General features: G+C 39.4%; 1 protein-coding gene across 1 annotated transcript in view; it reads right to left on the bottom strand.

Moving 5' to 3' along the window:
- Positions 1 to 5,772: 5,772 nt before the first annotated feature.
- The window catches only part of RAB3C (RAB3C, member RAS oncogene family), a 140,025-nt gene continuing 121,013 nt past the window's right edge, over positions 5,773 to 24,784 (bottom strand). Inside the window, exons 4-5 of the mRNA XM_035553459.2 lie at positions 22,999 to 23,123; positions 5,773 to 9,602 (exon numbers count right to left, since the gene is read on the bottom strand). Coding sequence (XP_035409352.2) covers positions 9,415 to 9,602; positions 22,999 to 23,123 — 313 coding nt within the window. The 3' untranslated portion in view covers positions 5,773 to 9,414. The remainder of the gene's footprint in view (positions 9,603 to 22,998; positions 23,124 to 24,784) is intronic.

Below are 24,784 nucleotides of genomic sequence, written 5' to 3'. Positions count from 1 at the left end.
AGTTTGTTTCCCTTCTTTTTGGTATATCCTGTTGCTAAATTAGCCACCCCCACTTCATGGGTAAATTCTGCTCATTTGCCCTTCCTTAAACAAAGTTTGGAATATTTTCTGGGTCATTTTATATCTCCTTTTTCCAGTATCTTTTCTTTCGTCTTTTTCTTTTGCAGTTGGGAACTTTCTATCTATGACTCCAGCATTCTGACTGGAAATAAAATGAAAATGTTTTTTCTTGAGCAAGAGACACCTGTTGCTGAAACAGGTTTTATCCTTTTGGATCATCATTCTCATCTACCCATCTGTGATTTTCTCTAGTCTGCTTCTATTTGTTTAAAGCCCTAACATATTCCAAATAAAAGCAATGCAAAAATACCCTAATTCCAAGGTATAAATCAGAAGTCTGCCTGTTTCTTCCCCATTATCTTTTACTTCTTACTCCTCATTGTCTTTTTTTCCACTCAGCCTAGTAGGCAGAGAAAGTACTTTGGGGCCAATCTCACAGATCAGTCGCAAGAGGAAGGTGCTAAGTTTGCTGGTAACTGGGAGGAACAAGGGAATTTCATTCTCAGAGGTATTTCATTCAATGACAAGAGCTAGTGCTGGAAAGATAAGGTCTGTGAATCAGGGCTTTGAGCTGCACAGATAGACCCCTCAGAAAAACCTCCCTGTGGGTATGGGGTCCCAAGTAATACGCTAGGAAGCTCTTGGTGTTGAGTGAGAACTGGGCGCTAATCAGGCAATGTTTATTTTGCAGATGAGATGTAAACATACTAGAAAAACAGGGGGACTTGACTGAAGCATAATGGAACAACAAGAGAGAGCATGAGATAAAGGAGTTTGGTCTGCTTTTTTTTTTTTTTTTTTTTTTCTTTTGGGTGTTCCTTTGGGGACCCAGGAGTTGGACTTGATGATCCTTGTGGGTCCCTTCCTACTCAGATATTCTATGATTCGGTGATTCCTGTGAGCAGGAGCTTTAGCAATTTATATAGCAAAAAGAAAAAGTGTATGCAGCTAAAAGAAAAAAACTTCACCTCACGCTATAAAAGGCCAACATACAGGCTACCACAACACTGTGCTTTGGTAGGAAAATGTCTAATCTTTCTCCCACAGAATCTTAGGGCAAAATCTTCAGTAAACTTTGTTTACTGAGAATCAAGACACACCAGTGCTGCTGAGCAGATATTCAGCAGTTGTGGCATTATTGTCAAAACTTAGTTTTTGTTTGTTTGTTTTTTTTGTTTGTTTTGGTTTGTTTTCACAGTTATAGTAGGTGAAAAGAAATAAAGAGAGAGAGGATAGGGGTAAGACCATGTCACCACAACTGAGATATTCATGAATATAGTCTCTTGTATATTTATTGTAATCATAAAAGGAAAGAAACCTTTCAACAAAAAACTAAATAAACAAAATCCACTTGGTATACAGAAGTCACATACAAACAAAATATCCAATGGAATACACACAGTCTCTACGTTCACATAGATTTTAAACTCTGCACATGGATAAAACTTGTACTTCACGTTCAGACAAGAGCTCCCATGGATGGATGCAGAAGATTCACAACATTTGTCACCCAGCAGCATTTTAAACTAACATATTTTTTAGAACCACAGTCACTATATTGCAGGACTAGCTGGAGGAGGAGGGACAGATTGAGTCTCACCCCCTCACAAATGTATCCTAAGTAAATACTTCAACTTTTCTTCAAGAACAATTCAGCAAGTAAGTTAGCTTGAAGGAGCCAGAACAGCTACATATTTTCAAGGTAAGCATTTGTCTTTGTGTATATATTTATATGAGGAATAATAAAAATACTAGGTAAAAATTTCTGCCAGCCCTTGAACTGTCAGGTCACTTAGCAATAAAAAATTTAGGTAAATCCTCAGTCCTGTAGCAGCCTGTATATTCACTTAAGTGGTACTTCCTATTATGACTGTTACTTATCTCCTGCTCAGCTACAAAGATGTCCAGGATTTCCTTCTTTTACTAAGCAACCCCAGATTTCTCTCAAAATATGTTTTCATTTTACCCTGGTCTGTGTAATTTTGCAGGTTATCTCATAGCAGATGGTATACAAAGAGGAAGAATTTTAAGGGCTCTTCGGTTCTTTGCAAGTACTGTCCTGTGCTACTTAATGTAATCTGTTTGCTTGCTTAGAGAAACTATGTGAAGATATAGGAAAGGAAAACCATGCTACTGGTTTCCAGTAGGCCTTAGAGTTTGATTCTTTTCTTGATCAGGCTAATTTTAAAAAATATAAAAATCAACCTTGTACATTGTCACAGAAATGCATCAGGTCAAACTAAAAATCTACTTATGTACCTTTCAATGTGGTAGTAATAAAAATTTTTTAGGAAAATTGTTCAGCAAAGCCAGTTACTATCCTTAGCCCAGACTGAATGGCACAGCTTTACTTAGCAAATTTCCAGGGCTTATTACACACTTTCTTTGAAACCAGTAATGTAGCAAGAATTAACAGAATAAACTTATCCTCTGCAGATTCCATAGTCACTGCTGGGAACCACTCACAAATAGGTGATTTGGGGTTTAAAGTCTCAAATGTATTTTCTGAATAGTGATGGCCTTGCTTGTGTGCTTACAGAATTATTAGAAATATGCAAGGATAAGAGGAAAGGAAATAGAAACGATTGGATGTCTCCTTCTCAATTCATGGCTAGATTTGGGGTTGCACTTGTAGACATGTAGACTGAGGGCCATGTAGCTGCTGAGTGAAGAGTCTGGGTGAATATATTTAAGGATATAATTCCATCTTTAAGATCTAGAAAAGTTAAGAAACTTAATTGTTATAAGTGACTAAGGTCACTGTGCACTGTGCTAGACCTTTCTGCTTGTGACCTTCAAGCTGTTCCCAAATATGTTAACTCAGGGCACCAACTGAAGTTTGCCAAGTCATCTGCAAGAGTATTAGATACTCCTATTTAATATTTCATGTAAGTATTATGAATTAACTGTATCAGATTAAAGAGAATACACCAACATAGTCCTATGTAATACAGGTAAACAGATAATGTAACTGATAATGCTTTGTAACGCTGAGCTCTAGGAGGTTATTTTAATGCTTCTAGAGAACATGCTTTAAAAATATACGCAGATAGTTTAGAAATGGTTACAAGCATCTTCTGACTGAAAGCGTTGTCCCACTAGTGTCGATGTAATGTGATCATTTTCAAAAAGGCTGCTCACGATTCTAAAAGTAAAATTGACATGCACTTGCAGTGAACAGACAGACATCTTTTACCATCATCTCGTATATGAAAAATAGTTTAAATGACTTAAGAATAGAGTAATTTTACACTACACTGGTAAAGCATTTGCTATATAAATGTTACTACAAGACACATAGAGCTACTGGAAATCTTAAGCCACACAGGCATCATCAACAGCTTATCACACATACATGACACTTCTCCCTTTCACACAAGTTTATATACACTGAGTAAGTCATTAAATATTGCACTTATTGGCCCATGATTCCTCAGTTTTGAGGTATTCAAAAAATAGAAAACATATCTATTTTTATAACATATTTTCATGCAACATTTAAGACATTTCAGTTTCACAAATACTAGTATATAGGTTAAACATCCTGACAGTCCAACTGAGCCACAACACATCTGACATTACTGACAAAATATTAAACAGCAGTTACACCACAAACAGTTCATTTAAGACTAATTGCAGGTACATGTCAGAATTACTAAAGGAAATTTATCGCCAGAAGTGGTAAGCAATCCCTAGCTTTCATTTCTGCATGGTATGCATGATCCTGAAGTTACTGGACTTCCACTTTCCCCCAGCCAAATCAAATTCCAGGTAATTCACTCTATAAATGATAAGCCACCTACACCTGCTGCAACCACAGTAAATAATCCTATGGTCTGCAGACGTAACCCATCTGATTTCTGGTGTTAATGAGAAGTTCCGGATAAATTCCACTGTGGCATTTAGGGAATTCTGCACTGCACTTGAATAAGTAGCAGTAGGAACTGAGTAAGCTTCAAAGACATACCACTTCAATATGCATACTACTTGTGTGTAGTTACAGTTTGTGATTCAATGAACATCCCCATATAAACAAAGTAAAATAAAGGAAGGGGAATTAAAAAAAAAAAAAAAAAAGGAAAAAAGCTTACATTGCAAAGATAAACTGCATTTACCCCTTCTTAATAAACAAAACTGGTGAAAATCATTCAAATAATTGAACTGAGTTGCCTCTTTAAATGACACTCAACAAATGGTGAGTCTTGGGGCATCTGGAGTCAGTCTGTACTGAAGAGACTATGTGTATGGATTAAATGGTGTAAATCAACAAAACTTTAGTTCCTGTTGGCATAAGTGAAGACATGTTGCTTCACACCCCCGAGGGTTCATCTGTGAGGATTTACATACTCATGGTCTTAAACTGCTAAATCTGTCATTCTAAAGAGGAACTAGGTTCAAAAGCTGTGTGTCTAAGAAACAGGCCAAGGAGGAAACTGTCCTAACAGTCAATCAGCAGAACAGTAATTTAGTTGATGCCCTTAAATATGCAAGTAAGAAAGCTTGCCCTTCCCGAGCATATATACAAAAGTATAGTTTAGGGGAGGGATTGTTTTGTGGGGGGTTCTTCTGGAATGCAAATGCAGCATCTCTCATCTGCTGTTGCAAAAACAAAGGCATCATCATCAGGTGCAGAATTTGTACCACCATTTTTTTTCCTCTAGAATTGACAATTAAACTGAAAGCATTCTCAAAGTTAGGATCAAACTCCCGCAGATTTTGTGTACCATGAAATAGCACTTCTTTCCTAAAATGAAGAAGTTGCAGGTGGTACAGCTGAATATACAGACCTGAGCAGACTGGGAAGAACACTTAATCTTTCAGACTGATGCTCTGGAAAGGCCACAGAGATGTAGTTGCTCAGGTAGTTTCTCTAGGCATCACATTAAGTATAAGCACAGAGGAACAAACAGTTCCAGGTAACAGTCACATACACAGCTGTTCTGAGAGAAAGAGTATTTTTGGACAGAAAATCAGGCTACTTCATAAGTATTCCAAACACCAAACAAACAGGTCAAAATAAAGAAAAAACAGCAGCAAGAACAAAAAATGTAGAGTAGTAAGTTAGCTGCGCCGTAAGGACCAAAATGCTTGTGAACATGAACTCTTATCAGAATCAAAAACATGCATCTGAAGGTTGAACCCAACAAGGCTTGCTAGCTGTCTGGTTGGTCGGTGACACCAGGCACTGCAGGAGCTGGTCACATCCTGTGCTCCTGTGTGCTATCCCAAGGAATTTTCTGAAAACAAGTTTGACCATGCAGCAAGCAAGACACTATCAGAGCATGTTAAGGCTGGTGTATTATCCATGCACAGGATTACCCTGCTGCTAAAAGCATTAGTCTAGATTGTAATTTGGAAAATGGATTGTGCAGTGATAGTTCATCTGGCACTATGGAGCTCAGGACCCTCTGTCAAGAGGCATCTAGACTCTCAAAAATGCAATACGCTTTGTGTGTCAACTGCTGTATCTCATCAATTGACCTACATTTTGGCTGAAAAGGTCATCTGTGGATGGACCAGTAAAGCTCCATGACAATCAGTCCTATTTCTGTGCTGAGAGTGACAACAAATTAATGCAAATTGTATAAGTATTTTTTCACCAAAAATTGTGATGAGGCTGAAAATAGTTTTGCATATCTTGTCCCAGGTTTTCAATTTAATGATCCAGAGCTCTTGTTACAAATACAGTAAATCTTTTTTTTTTTTTTTTTTGGCCTGATTCTTTTTCTTGACAGAACTGTACCACAACAGTGTTTAGATCAGGGATCTAACCAAACCCTGCTTCTGTCTCCTCCCATTACTAATGCACAATCAGCGACTACTGGAATCTATGAAGAATGATCCACTGGTTGTTTAAATTTTGGTCCTTGGTTAGGTTGTGATGGGATTTCCAAAGGGCTCAGTATTAATGTACCTCTGCTCACATTTAAGAAATTTGCAGTTCTATCACAGAAGTCAATTGGAGCTGAATTATAATGACACAGGATTCAGTTGGACATCCTACACTATGAAACAGGCCAAGCCATAATTGTCAGCAGAATGAAAATCCCACTCCTGCTTGTTCCCCTAGAACTCAAACTAAAATTTTAGAATGCCTGGGGAACGGATAGTAAGTTACTTCCAAAAGCCTTTCTGTCTGTGTTCCTCTGCAATAGCCAGGTCCCAGCTGAGGAAGGTGAAGTACTGAGATTATCATGCTTCTCAAAAGCCAATTCATTCTACTGGATGGAAAATCAAAACCTATTTTTCCAACCATAGGTAACCCTGATTGTTCACTACAGTTATACTCAAACATCTAGGCATTTCCAATTTCAGAGGAAGGGCTGGTAGGCTAAAGCAGGTTGGATGGGACATCAGCAGGTCATCCAGCACAACCTCCTCCTCAAACCAGTGCCAACTGAGAGGTCAAAGCAGGTTGCTCAGAATTTTATCCAGTCTGGTCTTGAAAACCTCCAAGGATCTGATGTGAACACATTAAAAATTAATTTTAATTAATCTGACTAATTCTGAATTCTATTATAAAGTCTGAGTGTTAATACAAAGATCCTAGGAGTTCTTGTCTAGTGACTGCACTCCTACTTCAGGTGAGCCTTTTCCTCACAACACATGGCTGGCAGTCTGATGAGCAGCTCTGGCAGCTTCTTTCCCCATCCTTCCCATCCCATGCAGAATATCAGACATGTTGGAAGCCTGGCATTTTATTTGTCTCAGAAAAGGGAAGGAGAAAATCTTACTCTCTAATTTTGTTGTTACTCTTCTGACCAGTTCCTTGATGCAAAATGGAAAGCAATTAATTCATCCCATACAAGTAAAGAATAATTTATCTATCGCTCAACTTCTTTAAAAATATATATGCTGATAATGTACTACCACCACTGACTAAAAACTACATTGTCACAAAGAGGCAGTGAGAGTCTGGAATTCATTGCAATGGAGTACAATCAAGGTGTGGCTGTAGCAAGGTGTCTTGTGAGCTTTTTACCTTGTTACAGTGTGCACAGGACATAGCCGTTTTGAAGCCAGCACCCCAGAGCAAAGCTGAATATTTGCACTTGTAGCAGTGTTGCATTATTCAGGACATGCCCAAGCTTTTATAAGATGTAGTGATGTCCTCCTTTCTCCTTACCTTGCTTTGCCTACACCTTTTCTAAAGGGCTGAGGGCTGCAGATAAGTGTTATCTCAAGGCTTCCCTGCTCGCTTTTCTGCAGCAAGCACAAAGCATAGGGCAGAGAACTGGCTGCAATCTCACACAAATCTCCCTTGGTTTCTTACCACTTCTTTTTTCAAAGCAGCTGGTGCCTAGTGGGTGAAGAGGTATCATTGAAAGTCTCTCAACACAGTTATCAGTGTGCTGTCTTAGACAGGAGAGAGAAAAGCATTATCCCCATAGAGAGGCAGGGTTATGGTTGGGGTAGCATCTGCCTCTTCTAGCTGACTGCTCACTGATCCAAAGAGGAAAGCAGTTTTTACTTTTTCTTTGTAAAATCAAGCATGTGAATGCTCAGCCTCTTTGTCTACTAGAAAAATAGGTGTTTAAGGAAGCTAGTTAACAGGACAGACATGGTTTAAACCCTAGACTGAAGAAAGAACATCTTTTAATTTGAATTAGGCAGCCAGTGTAGCCCCCTGGTGGCATATCCATTTTGCATGTGCCTATATGCCTTGTTTGAAAGTCATTTTCACTATGTTAAAGTTTATGTTGTGTATTTAGCCAGTAAAAATAAATAAATAAATAAATAAATAAAAGTGGCCATTTTCCTATCCTTCAGGAGCTTATATAAATTACCTTTGAAAAATGAATGTGTATAGAAGGATTTCTTTGCAGTTTCAAGCAGTTTTCAGTACCATTTGTTACTTTCCATTTTTTGTCTTCCTATTTTTTCCTGTTGCAGACAGCCTGAGAAAAGTCAGCCCTGTCCTAAAGCCTGTCTAATAGGAACAATAAAACAGTTAATGCTTTCTCAATTATGCAATTTAGTTTAAAAATGTCACTGTGACTCAAATAAAGCAGCTGTACAAAGCACTATAGGGCATAGATGTAAGAAACTCCAACCAATTACTAGAGTACTTTTTAAAATTGTCAAATATGACTATTTTTAACACTTTATAAAAATAGAATTTGTGTGCTTTGTCCTGCCTTTTGTTGATTGTGTATTTCACAGCCTTTTCCTGATTTTATAGATATATTCAGACTAACTTCAGAAATAATATTTATTACTCCTAGAACTTTTGAAAATTTTGGAAATTTCTGGTTGCCTTGTCAAAAAAAGATACCCTCATCAAAGTAAAAATGAGATCAAACTCCAGCTCACTGACATCAGCAGCACTTCTACAATAGGTCTGAGCAAAATAAAGGTATTTGCAGCCAGTATGGTGGTGGCTGCCTGACTGACTGAATGGGAGATGAAATTCCTGAAAGCTTAAGTGTGTCGGTTTGACAGCAGTATGACACGACAGTTTTTGGCTATGAACAACTAAGCAAAATGGATTTGGCTGTTTCAGGGGTAATATCAGTAATGGGTGTTTAATATCTTAATTCAGGTGGAAATGTAAAGAGCTGGTCAACCCTCCTCCACTGGGACAGATACTACCAGGGTCTCTGTATGGTGGAAGGAGAAGTAAAGTTCCAGAAAGGTGTTAGATAGATATGCAGGTCCCACAGGAATGTAAATGTATTAACTAGCTAGACAGGATCAAGTACCTGATATCTCTGAGGACCTGCACTGAACACCCACATCCAGTTGGAATCTCAAAGGGATGTCTGGTGGCTTAGGGTCCACGAAGGTTGGAGGTTTGTTCCTTCTAACTTCTGCAATTTACGAGCAGCCATGATGTGTAACTTACTGAGCCCAGACTTGTCAAGGCAGTATGCTCTAGTAAGTGTACCTTATACAGATGATCCAGACAGAATGAGTGATTGGCTCTTTAAAGCGATATTTCTAAATTGATTTTCAGTCAGGAGGAAATATAAATGGCATCGGGAAGCTTATTCTAAAATACCTTACATACTACCCTAAGGATTCAACTCTAAAATTTGAAACTGATGAAGCAAGTCAATTCTAGGTAAACATGGTCTGAGGGCATGTCACCAGCTGAAGTAAGTGTAATGTAAAACAGCAAAAAGAAAAGAGAAAATAATAGCCATCTTGCATGCAAAAGCCAGATGCTAAAAATTGATCATCCTTTCAAACTAATAACATTTCTATACACATACTCAACAAGTTGCTGATGTAGAATAAAAGACTTTTCTCCCAAATAAATTAATAAGACAGTATAAATAAAGGCATATAGACCATTCATAAATACTCTATTGGCAACAGAATGCACTGGAGCTGCCTTTGTTGATAGCTGCATTAACAGCCACAGTTGGGTTGCTGTGGCGGAGGGGTGTCCTTTAGTCGTGTGTTCTGCTTGCCAGCAGCAATGGTGGGATCTGTCTCCAGGCTTTCTGACATTTTGTCACAGATGATATCCACGAGTCGCTCAAACGTTTGCTTGACATTAATGTTGTCCTTGGCACTTGCTTCAAAAAATTCAAAACCTAAGAAAATAAACAACATTTGTAAGTTTGATGTATATTGCGTTATCTCCAATAAGCACACAAACTTCTCTTGGGCAAAGAAGAGTGATGTGACACACAGAAAGTAAACATATGAGAGCACACACATAAAACAGTGATTTTGCAAGAGCAGTTAAAATTGTACCACAATCAGAGTAACTACATTAGTGTTATTTGCTTTATACAAAGTCAGATAAAATCAAGACTGGCCCAAATACATTCCCTTAAACATATTCTACTTTAAAACAATTTAATCTAAAAACTGACACCAATTTGAGAATAGTATTAATTTAGAAATGCTCTCTATATGCAGCCATTGTGAAGGAATAATCTACTGTTCCATCTCTAGCTATTAAGCTCCTCTGAGCATTATTCACCTGGAAAAAGCCATTTCCATTGTGTCATTAACCTGGTGCAAAAACAGATGACTCTATTGGGAAACAAAAAGGTAAAAAGGCAGATAAGGCAAGCAAAGCTTTGTTTGGTACCTACTTGAAATAAAGGTAAATCTGTGGAGCAAAACATGAACCCTCAGCCACCAAACTAAACTAATAAACAAATTATTTGTTGTTCTTTTTTGTCCTTAATTCATTTATATAGAAAGACTTTTATCTATCCATTCCCAATGATTACCCCAAAGGTAACAGTCAGAGCTAACATGAACATAGAAGCCTGTAAGGATCAGAGCTGGCTTTCCTAAGCCCTGTTCTCTGCCCTGATTTGTCCCAAGTGTTATCTCCCACACCTGCCTTCTTCCAGGTTTGCAACTTGCTGGTCAGTCTATAATCCTTCTACCAGAGGTTTCTGCCAGTGCTGAGTCTTCCCTATTCTGTATTTCTTTGCAATTTCTTTTCCTTTTTTAGTTGTTTGTTTGTTTGCTTGCTTGTTTATTTATTTACTAAGCCTCCCCCCCACACCCCACCCCAACCACCACACACACACACCATGCTCCATCTCGTCTCATAGTTACTACATTGCCCACATGAGGACTCCTTGTTAATACAGAAGTTTCTCCTACTTCTGTCTTTCCACTGCCTCAGGTTTCAATATTAAGAGAGTTTACAAAATATCTAATCCACTGAAAATCTATCAGTGAAAATTTTAACTGCAAGAAAAGCTTTACATTTTCTGAACTATTTTGATTCATTCTGATTAATGCTGAAAAGCAATGTGCAGCTACCACCACATTTAGTAAGAAAATGTCATTAACTTCAAACTCTTGGCAGAAAGGCAGAAAACAGCTTTTCTTTTTTTCTTTCCTTCTTCCTCTTTTCTTTTTTCCTTTCCTTTCCTTTCCTTTCCTTTCCTTTCCTTTCCTTTCCTTTCCTTTCCTTTCCTTTCCTTTCCTTTCCTGTTTTTTTTTTTTTTTTTTTTTTTTAATGTCAGGTGTGGGCTAATCTTCTATTTCCAAAGCTACTTGAAATTTAAATTCAGCTACTCAGATAATATTAGTTCCATATATTCGATAAACAGGATATAATGCACATATGCACAGTCCTATAACCAGGTAAGTGGTTGAGTACTAGCTTAGATCTACAGAAGATAATTATATTTAACTTGGCAAGATAACTCAGCATGAGCCAATAACAAATGCAAATTCTGTGTTCTGAATATTCTTCATATTTTTAGTTTATATAAGGTGCCTTTTTCTGAAATGTCACAAAGTGCTAAATTATTTAGATGCATAGGAGCTAAACACAGGCCAAAGTTAGTACTTGTAGGTAGTTTCAATAATAAACCCCTGGAGGTACAAACATTGTAACAGAGATTTAGTCAGACAACTTCTAATAATATCAGCAAGAAGTGCTAGGATAATCTTCCAGGCATGAGGATACGTTAGCTTGAAAACTTTTCCTTTCTACATTTATCTGGAAAGCAGGAAAACTGTGGGTAAAAGACGACATACAGAAATCATACACTGGGAGTTGGTTTGAATCTTTGTCTCAAACCATTTGTTTGTTATAGCTTAGCTGGGCTCACACAACACCTTTCCTCTAAAAGGGAAGGAAAATGTGGAAAGCCAATGTAACCTCACTTGGTGGTGGCTTCAGTGCTTCTGCAGCACTCCCTTCAGGAGAAAACTTTTCAGATCTGTTGGGGACTGCAAGGGGGAAAAAGGGTCCTCCACATTCTCAGTGCTCTGTGTTGAAACTCAGCTGTGATTCTGTAACACAGCAATACAGTCAGATCTTCCCAGAGCTCTTAACATCTGCTCCATGGGAAGCAGAAGAAAAGCAGCTGTTCCAAAGAAGATAGATTTGATTTCAAGAGTATGTCTGCACTGTAATCCAAGGGGATGACTGAAGGCCGTTATCTCAGACTCTATGAGGAACCTGAGCAGTGGCAGTCAGACTACTCTGACCAGAAGCAGGTGCTTGCTGTGCTTGTGCAAGCTGAATCCAGAACACTTGGATTGGTCATAACTTCAATAAAATGGCATAAAATCAGGAGCCACTCCCTGGGATGCTGAGAACATCACACTGTATTTACGGTACAAACAAGGCACAGCTGTGACAGAATATAATTATTGCTCTTTAGATAACAGCTCTCTAGCCTGAACATCATCCAGCTCTGTCACCTCCCATGATCCCACGTGTAATAGGACAGCACTTGTGCCCATTGCATGCTTCTGCTCTTTTTCTTCTCAAATAAGTAAACAGAGTTGAAAGCTGAGCATGAAGTGAAAAAGGGGGTTTAGTGCCTAAACTAACCCCCAACAAGACTGTTGCTTTAGTAAATATTCCATTCCTTGCCAGCTACAATATCTTTCAAGCAGAAAATAAATAAATAAATAAATATCTTATTGTACGGGTAACAGTGATATAAGAAAGGGATAAGAAAAGATATGAGAGGCATAAGAAAGGGATAGTATAAGCACTATACCCTCACTATTTGAGGCTGTGTAGACAGAAAGAGGAGAAGGAGGAAGATACAAGCAGGACAAGAGGGCAGAAGGGTTGAGGGACAATGGGGGTATATTTGAGAGTTGCAACACTAAAGCCTTAGAGAAGATGACAAGAAGAATAAATTAAGACATTTCTAAGGGGAGCAGGTTTTAACAAGAACACAGAATACCTAGCACAAGAGATGATCATGAAATGGCAGGTAAGACAGGTAGACAAGATCTGGACAGAGGAAGCAGAAAAGCAAAAGAAAAGTGTCACAAAGAAGAGAGGACTCCTATGTCAGGAAATACTATAACACAGACAGAATCAAGAGAACAGATCCACTACCACAGTAAGGACTTTCTACATAAAAACACTACGAAAAACAAAGAGGCCCCCCTCTTTGCAAGTAGAATGTGGCTTATAGAGTGTTCAAGAACAAAAAATATTTATTCAAATAAAAATAGATATCACAGCTGTAATGAAGTATATGGTATTTTGGTTATGATTTTGATATAAGTAGGAAATTATTGTTACGGTAGTGCTATAGCTGGTTATCAGGCTTTGCCTGTGTACACATTGTGTATCTGCTTAGTCCTCAGTTTCCTGGGTGATCAAGGACCTCCCCAGTTAGACTCAGCAAAGATGAGATGATACACTGATTTGGAACAATGCAGTGACCCATGACAAGGTGACCGAACTCCCAGCTTCTTCCACAACAAAATATTTGCCTTGTTCTTTACAGGAACTGTACAGGTGGGAATTTAGTCACTCCTGGAGATTCCCCTGAACAGTCCTAGCTGTGCACAGGCCAGCTGATAGGCACTATGCTTACATGTTTTGTAATACCCTGTGTTGAGAACATGGCTGTTCCAGTAGGTTCCCCATAGGCAGCTTCTACTGTAGAATGGATTCAGCTGCACATGGGTAAGATAATTATAGATGGCCTGTAGAAACTGTTCCTGCAGATGCAGAAAGGATCACACAGAACAGCCTTTTGTAGCCAGTCAAGAAATGGTTTGTGCGCATTTTAAAATAATCACTTCCAACTGATCATGGCATGTACTGGAGAGGTGCCATAGGACGAGCTGGATTACAAGAATTCAGCAGAACAGTTCTGAGAATCTCATCTAACGCAGCTGAAGACACCACTGCAGGGCTCTGTACTGGAGCCAGTTTTGTTTAACATTTTCATCAACCATCTTGATGAGGGGATCAGGTGCACCCTCACTGAGTTTGCCCATGACACCAGGTTGGGCAGGATTGTTGATCTGGTTGAAGCTAGGAAGGCCCTGCAGAGGGATCTCGATAGGCTAGATCAATGGGCCATGTCCAGCTGTATGGCATTCAACAGGGCTAAATGCTGGGTACAACATTTGGGGCATAACGACCCCTTGCAGTAGTACAGGCTTGGGGAACAAGCCTGAAAAAGGCTTGAAAACTTGCCTGGCAGAAAAGGACCTGGGGGTGCTGGTCAACAGCCCGATGGACATGAGACAGCTGTGTGTCTGGCTGGCCAAGAGAGCCAACAGCCCCCTGGCCTGCACCAGAAGCAGTCTGGCCGGCAGGACTAGGGAAGGGACTGTCCCTCTGTACTCTGTCCTGGTGAGACAAAAGGCACCTTGAGCACTGTGTTCACTTTGGCGCCCCTCGCTACAAGAAGGACATTGAGTTGCTGGAATGCATTGAGAGAAGAGCAGCAAAGCTGCTGAAGGGCCTAGAAAAGAAGACCTATGAGGAGAGGCTGAGGGAACCGGGCTTGTCTCATCTGCTGAAAAGGAGGCTGAAGGGACACCTCATCGCCCTCTACAACTACCTGAAATGGAGTGGTAGCAAGGTGGGTGTCAGGCTCTTCTCTCAGGTGACAAGTGATAGGATGTGAGGTGGCAGCCTCAAGGTTCTCCAGGGGAGGTTTACATTGGATATCAGGAAGAATTTCTTCACAGACGGGCTGCTTAGGCATTGCAATGGGCTGCCCAGGGAAATGGTGGAGTCAGCATCCCTGGAGGTATTTAAGACATGTGGATGTGGTGCTTAGGGACATGGTTTTGTGGTAGACTTGCAGTGTTAAGTGGATAGTTGGACTTGGTGATCTTGAAAGTCTTTTCCAACCTAAATGATTCTATGATTCTATGACCCTTGCAACAGAGGATCTCATCCATCCTGCACAAAGATTCAATTTCCCATGTATTACCTTCAGCAAAGATTTCATTTATTTATTTTTAACAGAAGCCCTGTGCCTGAATGTCTGTAGAACAGTTACAAAGAGATAGGGGGCATTTTCACCTAGCAGAGTATGTCTAGAAAAAATATTTCAGAACAAAGTGGAAAGATGTACAACCTCCCGAATTTTGTTTGCTTTTCATTTTGTTACGGAATAATTTGCAGATGTTTTTCCCAGTGACCTTTCCTCTCCTCCTGACTCATTTTTCAAATATTTCACTAATAGTGCTTAGAGACCGTGAGTTTCTAAAATGCCTGTGTTTGATGGCTTCAAATCTATGCCTTTTAATACTGTCTTCAGTGGGGTTTTTTTATTTGTATTTTTTTGTTTGTTTGTTTTTCCTGCTGCTTGTTATTAACTGAGAATAAAGACTTTTTGTGTGAGTATGAGGCTGAAGTGAGGCAACTCCCTGGTGATGCTGAGGGCAGCAGAGCTCAAAGAACAGCATGTTCCCACCACCCATGATGATCTGTACTGCAGAAGTGGAAGAGACTGAGCAGAGCAGATAACTACAAAGATATGACAAAACCCAAGAGGCAAATGGGTAGGAAAGGCAGAATGGAGCAGAAAATGACAAGATCCAAAATATCAAAGTGCTGTCTGACCATAAGAACATTGTGTGTGGAAGATGCAGCAAGATGCATCATCTAAAACCCTTTGCTGTTGTTTCACTCACTTTTTCCTTTGCTGTCTGTACACTGTTCTGTCTCATTTCCTTATCTGACCTCTGGTATTGACTCAGAGAAAGCTGGCAAGCTCTCAGAAGCCCCTGCAGCACGCTACAGCAGCAGGGATCAGCCAGGACACTGTCATGCTATTGTTGCTCACCTGGTGAGCTACAGAGCACACAGAGTAGTTAAGTTAGCCCTTCGTAAGCATATGAACAGTCTGAAATCCTGATTTTTTTTCCTTCTCTGCCTTCATCAAAGCTCATTAAAACTTGTTTATGCCTGCTTTCAAGAAAAATAAGGAAAAAAAAACAGAAAGGAGAGCTGTGTGCAAAGAGAAGAACATTCTGCACTTTCCTGAGAAAAAGTGACATCAAGAGGACATGCTAGCTAACCAATTTTAAGCACAGTTCCACTGCCAATCGAGACAAGAGCTATGTTAGTGTTTCACCAGTTGATCAGAAAGACCTTCTGGTTTCAGAGTGTTTGTTCATAACCAAGACAATTTTATTTCTCCCCCCTGATGTTATGCTGTGTTTAACAGATGTCCTCAAGGCTGCATTCCTTTGATAGCTATCCTTTCGTGTAGGCAAGCTTGAGCTGTGCTCCTTAGTGCTGCTCTTTCCAGTGGCGTGTCCAACCCAATATTTTCAGGAGTAATACAGTATTGTGATGGCTGAGCAAGAAGTGACTGCAGGAAGCTGCTCACTTTGTAACTTAGCAGCATATGACTGGCAAAGTCCAGGAAGCCATCGGAATGAATCATTTAACAATGTCATACTGCATAAAGGAGAGGAGCTAATGGTGCCTTATTTTCCTGGGTTTGCATTCTGTGGTTGGCTCTCAGAGGGTACTGACAGGCACTTATCTTCACGCCTGCTGTGAATAGTACCTAATAAAGGTTTGCATTCACATTGCAGGCTGTCAATCGAGACAACTGCAAGACCTTTCTTCTCTGCTCAGCTGTCCACTTCCTCAGAGCTCCTGATATCCTAGAGACCTCCACCCTTCTCTCAAACTGCAAGACAGACACAAGTGGCATCACTGCAAAGGTCACCTCTCCCAGGGAATGGGGCTGAAAGTAGTTGGTGACCATTGATGTTCTTCAAAGCATCTTCTGCAACTGCAGCTATGCTAGAAGATCTGCATACTGTGTGCTCGGCTTTGCAGGCCAGCTGGATGGGACCTGTGCTCTCCAAACAAGCTCAAGGGCTAAAATATTTTAAGAAAAGTATTAAAACAACATTAAACCCCTAAAGAGGACTTTGCTATTACTATCTCAGCAAAGAGCAGTGACTTTGATTGTGACTTCCAGATACCTTTTGCAAGAGTGCATTTGGGAGATAAATTACATTTGTGGCAAAGGATTTTTTTTTGCTTGTTCACATGAGACTTTTGGTGAGCAAACACAATCCCTTGCTCCTCTTGTCATTAAGTAACGCATCTTGGAGTCTATCAAAGCAACAGCAGGCTGGCATTTCCCCCGGTTGAAAAAACATCCTGGGGACAGGTGCTTCTGAGACTTCAATTGCTGTGCCAATACCCCGTGTGTGCTTTAACTAAAAGAAGCCTGGTGTTTTCCAGTGCTGTCTGTCTCCTTCCTCTGGCACTAACATCTGGCTTTTAAACAGAGCTAAAAAACAGTGAAGGGTGGAAATAGGAAAGAGGCATATTCCTGCACAAACCAATTATTTTCATTTTTAATGCAAAGTTAGCCTTCTGCACCACGGCCTCCAGCCAGACACAACGGCAAAACAGAACTTGCTGTTCTAGTAAGCCATGTGCTGAGGTGCCAAGTCCCACTTGATTCCTGATTTAGATGTCAAAATTGGAGCCCTAAAAACGCCTCTTTAGTTATTGCCTAAACTCATAGATGCTTAATACTCCCAGAACTCACGCTTATACCCCAAGTTCCTACAGGCAAGTAGGTTCACCCCAGTTCTGACACAAGACCTGGTGTCTTGTGCTGAAGCCATGACAGGATTCAGAAACCGATCGTGTCCCTGCCCATCTCAGCAGCAGACCTGGGCACCCTGAGTTCAGCGTGAGGCTGGCTTCTGCCTGCCTTTGCAGAAGGGAATGCAAGGCCTTGCTTAGGACCCATTTGATTTTGTTTTCAGACATTGTTTGGTGGCCTCTGGGAGAGACAGTGTGCCAGGACACATTTACAAAGCAGGTGAGTCTACCCTAAGGCACGGTCAGAAGTGCTGGGTGCTCCCCAGCCCTGGGTTATCCTGGGTGGCAGGATGCAAGAAACGTGGAGGCACAGAAACTCTGGGGGAAGGTGCACTGCCCTGAAAATGGGTTGACAGAACATACAGCCAGAAGTGCATTTTAGCAGGACATCAACATTTCTATGGTACAAGAGATCAATTTCCCAGACTCTTAACCAACCTTAGCCAAAAAGGTGGGATGAGACAAGCAGGACCTTACAGCAGAGGTGGCCAGACACTGGGGACAGATCGTGCTGTATTACCCTAGTACTTGCTGCAGCATGAGCACACATAGTGTGGCTGGGACCTGTGGGCAGGACTGTACTGCTGCAGCAATCTTAGGGGCTGTGGCCTTGACAATACATTTTACCTTCTAATGACAGAACTTGCGATTAAAAACTAATGAGTGCTTAAATAATTTGCAGGATACACACAGAACAACAACAAACAAAAAAAAAAAAAGAAAAGAAAAAGAACCGTACAGAAGCAAATAAACAATCGAAGGCAAGAATACATACAAAATTATCTACCTAATTTGCAGGCACAGCAAAATGGAATAAGTAAATGAGAAAAGCATAAGTAAAACTACATATGCAACCTTCCATTTTTGTGTGCAGTTACTCAGTGTCTATTCAAAGCTCTGCACACACCTCTGCCTGCTAAGCTTTTGCCAGAAAGTAGATCACAATATATCATACAGACTACAAATAAAAAGAACCAAGACATTCATGCCATCTGTGAGTCATTCTTTTCATTTCTGTTCTGAAAAGTGACACCAAACTTTTATGAAGCTTTGAACTCAGCTGAGGTGCGTGAGATCAGTGTATCAAAAAGCCGTGTGAGAAACACAGCTGGTAAATGTGCAAGCATTTTTTATTTTTTGCACAAAATTTCAAGCTTGTTCTACTGAAATGCTTAATGCATGTAAGTGTTGACTATGTTGGGGTTTTACTCAATAGCAAATCCACATAGTACTTGGAGTGAACGTTCATGAAATAAGAAAATGGCATAAACATTATGTTCCTCACCCCCTTCTTTTTGAAGTGATTAGTCAATAAAATTGTCTCAATGTGATTATTGTGAACACTAGATTAATTGTTTTTCTGTACCGGCTGATTTGTCACGTTTCTATATTTTCTCGGTATGATAACTCTGTGAGGTAGACGTGCATGACTCAGACGAATTTATTTGATCCTGTCTGTCTTCATCTCATTCTAATATTACTTTTTAAATGATGCTAATATGAACTGATTTCTCAAAAAAAAAGGATGTATCACTTACAAAGAGTACTAAATAAGGTGACAAGGAATGACTAAGGTGTGAAATGCTTTTTGTATCTGGAACAATGAAATAGCTTGAGAATTTCAGCCTTGAGAAAAAGGAGGGATATGACAGAGGTACAGTGCAGGTAACGAGACAATTTTTCACTGTTTCTCAAAACATTACAGTTAAGAAACATCAGGTCAAACTAGCAAGTGGCCAATTCAAAGCAAAGGCAGAAAACTCTGATAAACTGTGTATATTTATAGAATGCCGTGGACTGAAAGATTTTATATGACTTTAAAGAGATCATTGGACAAGTCCATAGAAAAGTGTCATGAAAGGACTTTCATATAGTCATGAAAGTCTCACTACAAGAAGGACATAGAGGTGCCGGAACTTGTCCAAAGAAGGTCAACGAGGCTGGTGACTGGTCTAGAGAACAAGTATTATGAGGAGCAGCTGAGAGAGCTGGGATTGTTTAGCCTGGAGAAAAGGAGGCTTGGGGGAGACCTCATTTTACTTTACAGTTACCTTAAAGGAGGTAGTAGCAAGGTGTGGATCAGGCTCTTCTCCCAAGTACGAAGCGATAAAGACGAGGGTAAACAGCCTCAAGTTGCATCAGGGGAGGTTTAGATTGGATATTAGGAGAAATTTCTTTATGGAAAGGGTTTTCTGGCACTGGAATAGGGTGCCCAGAGAAGTGGTTGTTTCACCATCCCTGGAGGTCTTCAAGAAATGTGTAGATGTAGAACTTAGTAGCATGGTTTAGTGGTGGGCTTTAGATTAAAGGTTGGACTAGATGATCTTAGAGGTCTTTTCCAACCTGAGTGATTCTCTGATTCTACGAAAGATACTGCCTTTGGCTCATGAGACCCCTGAACACAATTTGCTCCAGTCTGGGAAAGTATCACTGTTTGCTTCCCCTTTTATACCCTTCACAAGGCACCTACTTCCATTATCCATTACCATAGATAAGGTTGTACGCAGCTTGAAGCTATGATCTGTGGTGATATGGGAATTGTTGTGCTCTATCTCATTAACAACAAGTTTTAAAACATGTAAATGGAAATAAGACAAATTCTGACTTCATAAACATTCTGTTCATTTGCCTTCAAGGTCAGATCTGTTCAGAAAATTTCTCACAATTAATTTTTAGAAATCCAGTTTTGTTAGCAATTCCTTATTTCTCTTCAAAACTCCAATTAGCACTGTGAGAGGAGCTACTCTGAGCTAACAGGGTATACGTGGCTAGTTTTAGCCAGGATTTAACAGGTAACCAGACCTACTGGCGGTTGGTCTAAAACACTTGTTTGGGGATTACGCTTTAGAAATAAGTCAGTAATGATACATGAAGAAATGACTGATTACAGCTCCTTAATATAATTGCATTCAGCAAGGAGTTCAACAGCCACAAAAGTGTTCCAATTTTCCAACAGAAATCAAGGTTCTTAACTATATTTGCCAGAGGGTTAAACACCCACTTTTTTTTTTCTGACTTTTTGAAAACCTGGCCCAAAATATACGTATTCGTTTTTGAGAGGACTGCACATGAAACAGGGCTCAAAATAAAGCCTCACTTGAGAACAGACTGTTTAAAATATTTTTTTTATACAGGAGTTACATGTATTGTGTTTGCTTATAACTGTGGCTGTAATCAACATTACAGACTGCACCATAGCAGACGGTTCAGCCATAAAATTTCTTGCAGGACACAAAAACATATATGATTGTTTCTGAAACTTGTCTGCAAAAGAAGTTATCAACTGACTGGCAAAGAAAAGACAGTCCTGAATATGATACAACTCAATGCCCATCAAACTAGCCCACATTGCCTGTGTACTTACTACAATTCAGTTAAACTCATTCTTCTGCTTTTTCTGATTCCATCTCCCAGTCATTGGGCAGATTTCAGAAATGATTGCAAATGTACAGAAAACATCCGAACATTTGTGTGTGCAGTTTGAGTACAGTGAATACTGGACCACAGACACAATATATCCAGCAAAATACCATGATATTCTGCCTTTGAGATAGTCACAGGACATGTATCTGAGAACAGAAAACCTCAGAGTAGATCAAGATGGGAATACAGCATAATCTGCTTCCATGAAAAGTGAATTCTATATCCCAGGAGTTAGAGTTTGCTTTAAATCCTGAAACAAGAGTTTTGATATCTATCTCATTACTTTTTTTTTTTTTTTCTTTCCCTGGCATTGTTTATTACAGCTGAGGATTCTTGACTGTATACCATGCAAACTTCCTTCTCATCTTGCTAAATTCATGACCTTGGGGATTGCTTGTCAACTCAGTGCATTAATCTTTCTATAGAGAAATGCTTTGAGGATTAGCAATTCAGATTAGTTATGTGACTTTAAATAAATCTTCAAATTCGACATTGCAGACTTACAGTGTCAGACATTTTAGTGCCTGGTCAAAATTTGGGGTAAAATATACAGATACAATTTTTATATCTCTTTCACCATTGAACATACTTTCCTAGAGCCTATTAAAATGAATACATAAAAAAATGAATAAATATTAGAAATGTTCACAAAGTGAAGAACAGATATATACATATCTGAAATACATACAGTGTGACAGGTATTTCTGCAAAGAAAGGTACCACCTGTTAACGTAGCATGCTATGGCAACCTTTTTGATTTTACTGCAAACAGTTAAAACTGTTTAAAAACTCAGTTAAAAACTGAGTTCTTCACAAATGTCAGCATTTTGTCTTGACTTGCTTATCCTGCTGTTAAATCTTTTCTGCCACCTTTCAAAGACTAATTTATGATAATTTTTAAAGGATATTTATGAGGTGTGCTTTTTCTCAGATGCTTACTTAGACAAGATAGGAAGGTTTGTCATTCTGATGAAATTATTTGCCAGGACAAACAATTGTAGAACTAGGAAAAATATTTTTAAAAAATGAGGTCAGCAAGCTATGAAAATACATGTTTAAAATAAACAGCATGGGATTACAACCAAAAAAGGTGAAACATCACCTTCTTTTGCTGACTCCTATGCAAGCATTCTTAAAATACCCTCTCCGCAAAATACCATATAAAAATAGTAATTAGGAGATCTGAGTTATGCACATCATTCACAAGAAGCTACCCTGTGTCTTTACCACAGTCAGTTTTAAAAATAACAATAATAATAATAACCCAGTGCCCACTACACCATGGAAATTAGCCTCCAGTGATTCCAGGTTTTAATTTGCACAACGGTTGGGCACGCTTAGCAAATCAGCAAGGAGATTAGCAAATTCAGAGAAAAAATGGGCTGGGTAGTACTGTTGTGATGCTGTGGAGCTTTTCCATTGCAGTATGGCCAGTGTCACCCCCAAACATTTCATATTATGAAAGAGTATCACTGCTGGACAGAAACAGGAAGAACAGAGGTTTTCACAGCTCTGTAAATTTCTGCGGGGACAACATTTGCCTGCTAGAGGGAGGCTCCATGAAATAGAAGTTCATCTTATTTACACACCTGTGTAACATACCTGTTCAGTAAGTGAAGTGACAGCACTGGGAGTTGGATATTGGTGTCTTTCTGTTTTGGATTATTGGCAGTGGAAATCACAGCCCAAATGTTCAAGTTTTTGAAATTCTAGCTCACATTTTGAACAAAATTTCTCCTCTCCTTTTTCTTCTAGTTTATTTTTGTTTGTTTATTTTGTTTTATTTATTTTTCCTGCACTAGAACATATCTGCCTATGGTTGTAACTACCTAAAGATATTATATATATACACAGACACATACAGAATCTTTCTCTGTTTACCTCAAAGTCCATAACGTACTTCCTATCTAAAAAGCAGCATAAGAAATGTTGTATTAGATATGTCTAAGCCTCTGAGCCAGCACTGGTCTTGTGGACACTTTTAAAAGACATGTCACAGCTCTGCATAAGTTCATCTACAGACACATATCCGTTCTAATGATGCTAAAGTTTTAATGATATCAACATGGATGGTTTAAACTAAACAAAAAGGAAGCATTGTATGGCTGTATTTCTTTACAGTGAGTGTCTCATGAACATTTCATTACAAGTAGCAATTAATGAGATTAGTTCATGCATCCTTACAAGCAATCATACAGCTTTTGGTATTTTTTTCTTCTTACCAAGTTGCTCTGCTAAATGTTTGCCTCTCTCGGTGAAGATTACTCGCTCATCCTCCATGTCACACTTGTTACCAACCAAAATAACCTGGGCATTATCCCAAGAGTATGTTTTGATTTGAGTTGACCTTAAAGGAAAGACAGAGAGAAAAATGGAAGTCAAAGCACAGCAAATTCCCCTTAAATCATTTTCAAACAGAATTGTAACACAGCAAACAAAGACAATAGTGATTTTGACATCTAGGGCAACGTGATTCTGTTTAATTTTGGATTTCAAAGAAACTAAGGATTATCTTCAAGAATTATTGTTACAGGGGTAATGTCAGCATAGGTTTTACTTTTGCTTGTTAAAACAAGACAATCTTTCAGCATTTGCTCCTGCCATCAACATTCTTCCTACATTTTTAGAAACAATCTGTGACACTTTCTCCCACACAATAAAAAAAAGTATTTTCATGTTCTAATGCAAACTTTATCATCTAAAACCAGAGCTCTGAAACAAAATCAACAGCTTATTCATATCTTATCTTCACCTTTTAAAATTAGGATCTAAATTTATCAGCAAAACTTGAAAGCCGTTCTGTCTCCCTTCTGTTGTTTCTCTCCAGCACGTTCCACTACAGTTCTTTGATCTACCAGGAAGACAGCAACATTTATTTTGTACATTAAGCCATGGTCAGAGGCTGAGAATGAACTTTAGTTTTCCTTCCATTTAAATTATTCAAGCCCTAGTCTTGACTACAGCTGAATAGCAGTATTCTAGGCCTTGAAACACTATGAGGACGTTGAGTGCTGATGGTGAAAGAGCTCACCCTACAAAGCTCTCTTCTGCAATTTGAATGTGATACACTAAAGGGCAGCTTAGGAGCATGCTCTTAGCACCTCTCTACACAGTACTCTGCTAGTACTTGGGCCTGCTCTGTAGGAAGGAAAAATTCCATGCCCTGGCTCCAGGCTCAGCCAAGAAGGATGCTGCTGTCAGCATCTTCCAACAGAGAGAAGTATCTGCCCTTGAATGTAGCACAAAGTGCAATAAGCTTACTCTGAGCACTTACCCTTTGCCTTTGCCTTGACTATGTATGCCTGGCTTTAGGCTCCGACTCAAGTGCTTGGTAGGATGCTAATATCTCTTCTCTCCCTTTATGGTCAATGGAGAGAGAAGATGTGGAGCATCTCTCTTTCCTTGGGCAATAAAGGGTACTTAGAAAAACTGCACTGGAATAGGAAACAGCCTGCTTAACTACACATGTGGGATACTTGTTCTGTACCAGAGCTCTCGGTCTCTGTAAGAAAAGATTTAATAGCTTTAAAAATCTGTTTCCTAACCATTTTAGAAAATGACCCATGTGGGTGATAGGTTCACTACTGCCCCCCTCTCATAACACGTAACAATTTATCTCTACATAGTCATGGCAGAATGCTTCATTCACAAAAAAAGACCATGGTGTAGTCTGACATCATGAAAGAGAATATAGATCATATCTTCCCAGCTGTCTTTTCTTATCATGAGACCAGAGGGATGGACATAGGCAAGAACTACTTCAGGCCATCTTCATACACCTGGGTCCAGTGCCAATGCCCCTATGGCATGAGTCAAAGCAGCCTGCTGCAGCTCACCTTTAAGCTGCATGTGATGGGTCTATTGTGCAGGGCATGGGAATTTTAAAAGGAAGGATCACACTGACTTTAAGGTTGTTCTACTTCACCAGAATGATCAAAAAGAAGCTGAATATACCCTGCTCTTTCTTTTAAGATATGAACACTGTGCTATTTTAAATCTGTTAAAAAT

Source organism: Cygnus atratus, chromosome Z (assembly GCF_013377495.2).
Source record: "Cygnus atratus isolate AKBS03 ecotype Queensland, Australia chromosome Z, CAtr_DNAZoo_HiC_assembly, whole genome shotgun sequence".
Taxonomy (NCBI): Eukaryota; Metazoa; Chordata; class Aves; order Anseriformes; family Anatidae; genus Cygnus; species Cygnus atratus.
The sequence above is the reverse complement of the archived record's forward strand: the minus strand, read 5'-3'. Positions and strand labels throughout refer to the sequence as shown.